Source organism: Monoraphidium neglectum, assembly GCF_000611645.1.
Source record: "Monoraphidium neglectum strain SAG 48.87 unplaced genomic scaffold scaffold01119, whole genome shotgun sequence".
NCBI lineage: Eukaryota > Viridiplantae > Chlorophyta > Chlorophyceae > Sphaeropleales > Selenastraceae > Monoraphidium > Monoraphidium neglectum.
The window spans coordinates 2,779-8,157 of record NW_014012509.1 but is presented as its reverse complement, the minus strand read 5'-3'; the positions used below and the strand labels follow the sequence as shown (position 1 = coordinate 8,157).

The following is a 5,379-nucleotide window of genomic DNA, read 5'->3' as shown; positions in this document are numbered from 1 at the left end:
CCCCGCCGGCAGCAGCGACGCCGGCGGGGCTGAAGGCCGGGAGAGTCTGGGCGAAACGATCAGCATCCTGCTCCAGGCTGCCGGCGGCTCGGAAGGCGTGCCTGAATGGGCGGTGACCAACTTGGACCAGGGGCTGCAAGCCGGCCCCGCCGGCGCCGCAATCCAAGGCCTGATGCGCTCCCTCGGATACTCGATCCTGGTCTGGGTGCCCGTCGCGGGCGGCGCCGTTTTCGTGCTGGCGGCAGCCGTCAGCCTCGCGATCATGTGGCTGCCAGGCCTGTGGGCTCATTTTGGCACCCTGGGCCTCGAACAGCGGCTCGTCTCCAGCCAGCACGCCCTGTTCGTCGTCGTGTTTGGCCTGCAGATCGTCCCCTACACGGCCCTTGTCACCATTTATCTTTTCGAGCGCTGGAGCGCGGACTACTTCACAGGGGCCGACGATGGCCTCGTCAGCCAGGTCAGCATGCGTGCGCTTCAACCTTGCAACCGCGAGCCGTGTGCTACACACACGCATTTTTGTCACCCGGTGAACTGCTGCCTCGATTGCATGCACCTCTGCCACCAGGGGGGGGGCGAGCGCAGCGGTGGGTGGCCTGCCGTCTGTTTGTCTCTTCGTGCTCTTGAACGAGGCCCGTCGGGTACTGCATAACAACAGCCGCTATTACCCGCCCCCCAAAACCCTACATACCCCAACACCGGCCCGACCTGCAGCCCGGCTGCATTGTGGGCGCGCTCATCATGTCTCACGCCTTCCTGTACTGCATGGAGGGCGGCCTGCGTGCCACAATCAAGGCCAGCTGGCTGCTGCTGCTGCACCACACCCTATTCTTCGTGCTGCTGGCCAGTGGGTTGTGGGTGGGCCCCTCTATGCTGATGGTCGAGGTGGGGTGCTACGAGCGTGTGCGGATGGTTACCGCAGTAATGCATCAGCAGATTAGGCCTGAAGTACCCGCCAGCGCCTGCACTTTCCAAGGGCAGCTCCGTATCACAGAGTTGGGGGGTGGTCCAGGGTTCAAATGTGCCATGCGTGCTGCCTGTTGCCTCCAGCCGCCTTCCTTTCGCAAGTGCGTCTGGTGTGCTCATGCAGTTGGTCGCAAAGCAGTGGCGCCAACGCCTTCTAACCCTCCCTGTTGACAGGCCACCGTCATCCTTGACCTGGGGGCAGTGCATGAGCTGCCGCTGTACTTCGCGTTGCTGCTCTACAGGCGGGTCGACAATGCGACACTAGGCCAAAGCCGTGTGCGTCTTTGGCGCTTTGTCCTGATCTACAAAGGCAGCGCCAACCTTGAAGTGCTTGACAATCTGCAGGCGCCGACGCTGCCAGTGACCCTGCCAGCGTTACTGCGGCTGACCCGTCTGCGAGCAGGTGCCCGATGCTGAGAGCCTGTGCGACGGTCTTTGCCTCTCGCCGGCAGGCTCAGCAGCAGCGCGCGTCTGGTCCGCGCATGGCTGGTCGTCGGCATGTTCTGGTACGGCCTGACGCGGGTCGTGCAGACCGGCCTCCTCATCTGGCTGCTGGCCACTGCCGACCCGCGTCTGCAGCCGACTGCGCCCTTTGTCATATTCGTCATCGTGGCCGCTGCCCTGACGGGCGTGCAAGCGTACACCTTCAAGATCTATGGGGTGAGCTGGAGGATGCAGGGGCCGGGCCAGGCGCCGGAATCGCAGCAGCTGCGTGGCCGCGTCGGTTGGGAGCGCACGCAGCAGCCTGGGGGATTCCGCAGGGCAGCCAGCAGGCAGGTGGGCGCACGTGCGGGATCATCCCGCACATGATGTGGTGCGCATGCACCATCTACGCCGTGACAGCTGTGACCAGCCCGGGCGCCCGCTGCACAGGGGCGCTGGCTGGGCGCGACAGCAGCGGCGGGAAGCTTCCCTGCAGGGCGCGAGCCGCAAACCCGTCGTGTCCTCTGGAGGCTCCAGCCTGCCGGAGTTGGCGCCGCAGCAGCACGCCCACCCTCACATCACATCGCATTTGAAACACGTGCGCGCGCCCGTCCATGGAGTTGATGGGCGAACGACCTTCGGCCTCGCACTCGCATGGTTGTCCCCACCCCCTATCCAGGGTATGTACAAGCGCGCACCCCGCCGCGCAGCGGAGGCGCGGGCGGCGCTCTCACGCGCCCGGGAGGTCAATGGCTGCGCGGACGCCGCTGTCGCTATCAAGGATGTCTCGAGCGCCGGAGGGATTAATTCACTGCCGGCGGGGGCTGGCCTGGCATAAGGAACTGACGCTTTGTCCCACTGGCGGCCAGCTGAGTGTCTGGGCTGAGTCAAGGCGGCATGGCGTGACCACGCATCAAGCGCAGCTGCCTCCACTTTCAAGAGCCTGATGCCCTGCACACACGCATGGGTCTCGCGCAAACGGGGCATGCAACGCTCCTTTGTTTGCTGACAAGACTGGCCCGCCGCGTGTGCTGCTGAGAGCGCCAAATGTAGGTTCATAGGCTCTGCTGGCCACTTGGTAGCTCATCGTTTGCAGGTCATACAATAGCATGTGCACAAGCGTGCACCACACTCAAGAGCGGCCGCGATAGGTTGTCAATACCTACCTCTGGCGAACCAGCCATTCACCAAGCACACAAGTAGGGGTCGCTCCAAATCACAGCTTGTGTTTGAGCACGATTGAGCGAGGCAGGTCTGGCTGTAGCATACATACATGATAGACACATTGATCTGCAAGCACTCCTGAATTTGTCCATCAAGCGATAAAATCTGCAGCTGCAGATAGACCCCCAAGAGCGTTGAAATGCGGCGGCGAATTCTCAGCTGCTGCGCCTCTGTACCGCACCCACCATTACGCGTGGACCGGCCTCGAATTTATTTTCATGCAGGAACCCCTTCGGCCAAAAAAGACGTTTGTTGTCCTCGGCCAACCGCCGCTGTCGGTTTTGACAGTGCCGCGATGACCGGGTGGAACCGCTGATGGCGGTTTGCGGGCACTGGGATGGTGCATGCAATTGCCATCAACAACAGAAGAGCAAGCTTTTTTTACGTCACGCTGTGAGACTTGTGTGGCTTGGAGGTGAAAGCCAGTGTAAAGGAGTTGAGAACATAGGGAGTTGAGAAAGCCTGAGCGCTGCACCGGTGTTCACAGGCAACCTGCACCTGCAGGCACACGAACAAATTGCACAGCATACAAACCATTGGACCAAGCAACAGATTGCGTGTGTTCTGGACCCGTCGTCCAGCTTTGGGCAAAGCTGAGCCGAGCCGCCCACAGAGCCTGCCGCTGAGCGTACGGCGACCTGCTGGTCCACATCAGCATACGGTGTCGCGGAGAATCGTCGCATCGAGGCCATTCAGGGGCACATGTCCCCCCAAAACATGTCCAAGATGTCACTATTCTCCAACATATGGGGTCAACCGGACCGGAGGTGCTTGCAGTGAGCGGGGGCAGGCCTTCGGACAGTGCGTGCCACGGGCTCTTTTCAGTCCCAAAGCCGTCAGCACCCTGTCAATCAATTACAGATACAGATAGAGTCATTGTACGACTTGATCACATAGACATTAGGTAGCTCGCGCCTCGCACCCTTGCCACCGTCCTCCCCTCCTCGCCCTCTCTGTGCCATCCTGGCCCCCTGATCGTCTTCTGGACGCTTCCAAGAGCTCTTTGCCACACCGCGCGCCCAGCACCAGCCCCACAAGCCCCCTCCGGCCCGGAGCCTAGGATCCACGACCACCGCCACCCCGGCCCTCCTCCGGATCGCCAGCCCCCCACCTTGCGCCTGATTCATCGTGCACGCGTCATCAAAGCACCAGCAAGCGCCCCGGAGCCTTCTATTGCCTCGTCGTCCGCCGCCACCCCGCCACATCAGCGTCCGCTCAGACTAGAGCAGCCAACCTAGAGGCAGCACCCAGCGGGACTCTAGACGACTGTAGCTTGGCCGTGACCCCATTGGATGCAGAGCCAGAGAGCAGCCAGACTCCCCACCATCACCGGCAAGCCTTGAGCTGTCGCGTGCCGTGCGGTCTGTGCCTTGCTTGCCTGCCCTGGTGCGCTTGCCTTGCCGCCACGTGCGTGCATATGTGCAGCGCCGCGCCACGTCTACCCCCAGGATCTGCGCTCGAGGCCAGCAAGAGGTGAGCGGGGTGCGGTGGGCTGGCAGGTTTGCACGACTGGCAGAGTCCCTTGGCAATGGTGTGCGAGTGTGTGCGCGTGTGGTGGGGTGCACGTGGGATGAAGCAGTGTGGCAGGCGCTCGGCTTTGCAAATGGCAGCGCTGAGGGTTTGGCATGCGTTGGCAGCTTGTTGGCAGGTGTGGCGGCCACGAGTCAGTGGTGCGGCAAGTGGGCAGGACGGGCGGCAGTCCGGACAGGCTCAGGCGTCGGCAGAGGCGAAACGCTGTACTCGCTAGACCTGCACGGTTTGTGACCCAACCACCAGAGTGGCCAGCATCCAAGCACGCCAGCATGATAACCATGCAGCGCCAGCAGCGTGCGTCGTCAACGCAGAGGGTTCTCATTTCACCCCCTTGCGCCTCCCCCCCTCGCCCCGCGCCGTTCCCCCCCGCAGGTGCGTTACGTCAAAGCTGAGACCGTAGCACAGCTGGACGCCATGAGTCCAAAGCTGGTCCTTGCGGCACAAGTCCAGAACAACCGCCTCCGTCTGCGCCGCCGCCGCCGCCGCCGCCGCTGGACAAGCGCCGTCACGAGACAGGCAAGGGCTGGTCGAGCCGTCCCCTCAGTTGCCGCGGCGTAGGGCAGGCCGGCCGCGCTCGTGGAGGGCGTCGCTGCGTCGCCGGAAAGCTTGCTGCCAGCTTCCTGTTCGGGAGATCTCAGGGGCGCCGTGCAGCTTTTGGGGCTGATGGCCTGGGACGCAACTCGCTGTGCTAGCAGCCAAAGCCAGCCGACAGCCAGCCGTCCAGGACAGAGCAGGGCCGTGTCTGTCGTCGAGGCGCCGCCGCGTCGCTGTTGGGCTGGGCTGCACACCTTGGGGGTCGCCGCGCCGCGCCGCGCCGCGCCGCCCGCCGCAGCATACCTTGACCATTGAGCGCTGCAGGTCATCGCCGACCGCGCGCCGTTGCTGTCCCCGTCCACCCGTGGCATTCCCACTACTGTCTGGCGCCCGCTTTGCTACCTCCATCTCTGGGCTTCTCTGGTTCCTCTGTCCGTCGTCACAAGGTTTTGGGCTATTTGCGCCGCTTTTGAGCAGAACGGGACTCACCCCTTGGGCAGTGCGCTTGGGCAGCCTTGTGCCCTTTGCCTCCCCCCCTCTGCCGCGTGCGCCTCGACCTAGCGCCCCAGGTCAGGTCGTCCTCAACTCGCTGCGCCACCATCGTGCCTGTGGACCGGAGTGCCCCCGTGTCGCCTGCTGCCTGCCTGGCCCTGTGCGCGCAAGATCAGGAGAGCATCAATCCCGCCATCCGAGGTCGCCTTA

General features: G+C 63.5%; 1 protein-coding gene across 1 annotated transcript; it reads left to right on the top strand.

The window, feature by feature from the left end:
- Positions 1 to 172: 172 nt before the first annotated feature.
- MNEG_6712 (hypothetical protein) lies at positions 173 to 2,224 on the top strand (the record flags this gene model as incomplete). Its single annotated transcript, XM_014044812.1, has 5 exons — positions 173 to 457; positions 712 to 882; positions 1,138 to 1,190; positions 1,416 to 1,740; positions 2,066 to 2,224. 5 exons carry the CDS (start codon positions 173 to 175, stop codon positions 2,222 to 2,224), a joined length of 993 nt encoding a protein of 330 aa, XP_013900266.1.
- Between the last annotated feature and the right edge of the window lie 3,155 nt (positions 2,225 to 5,379).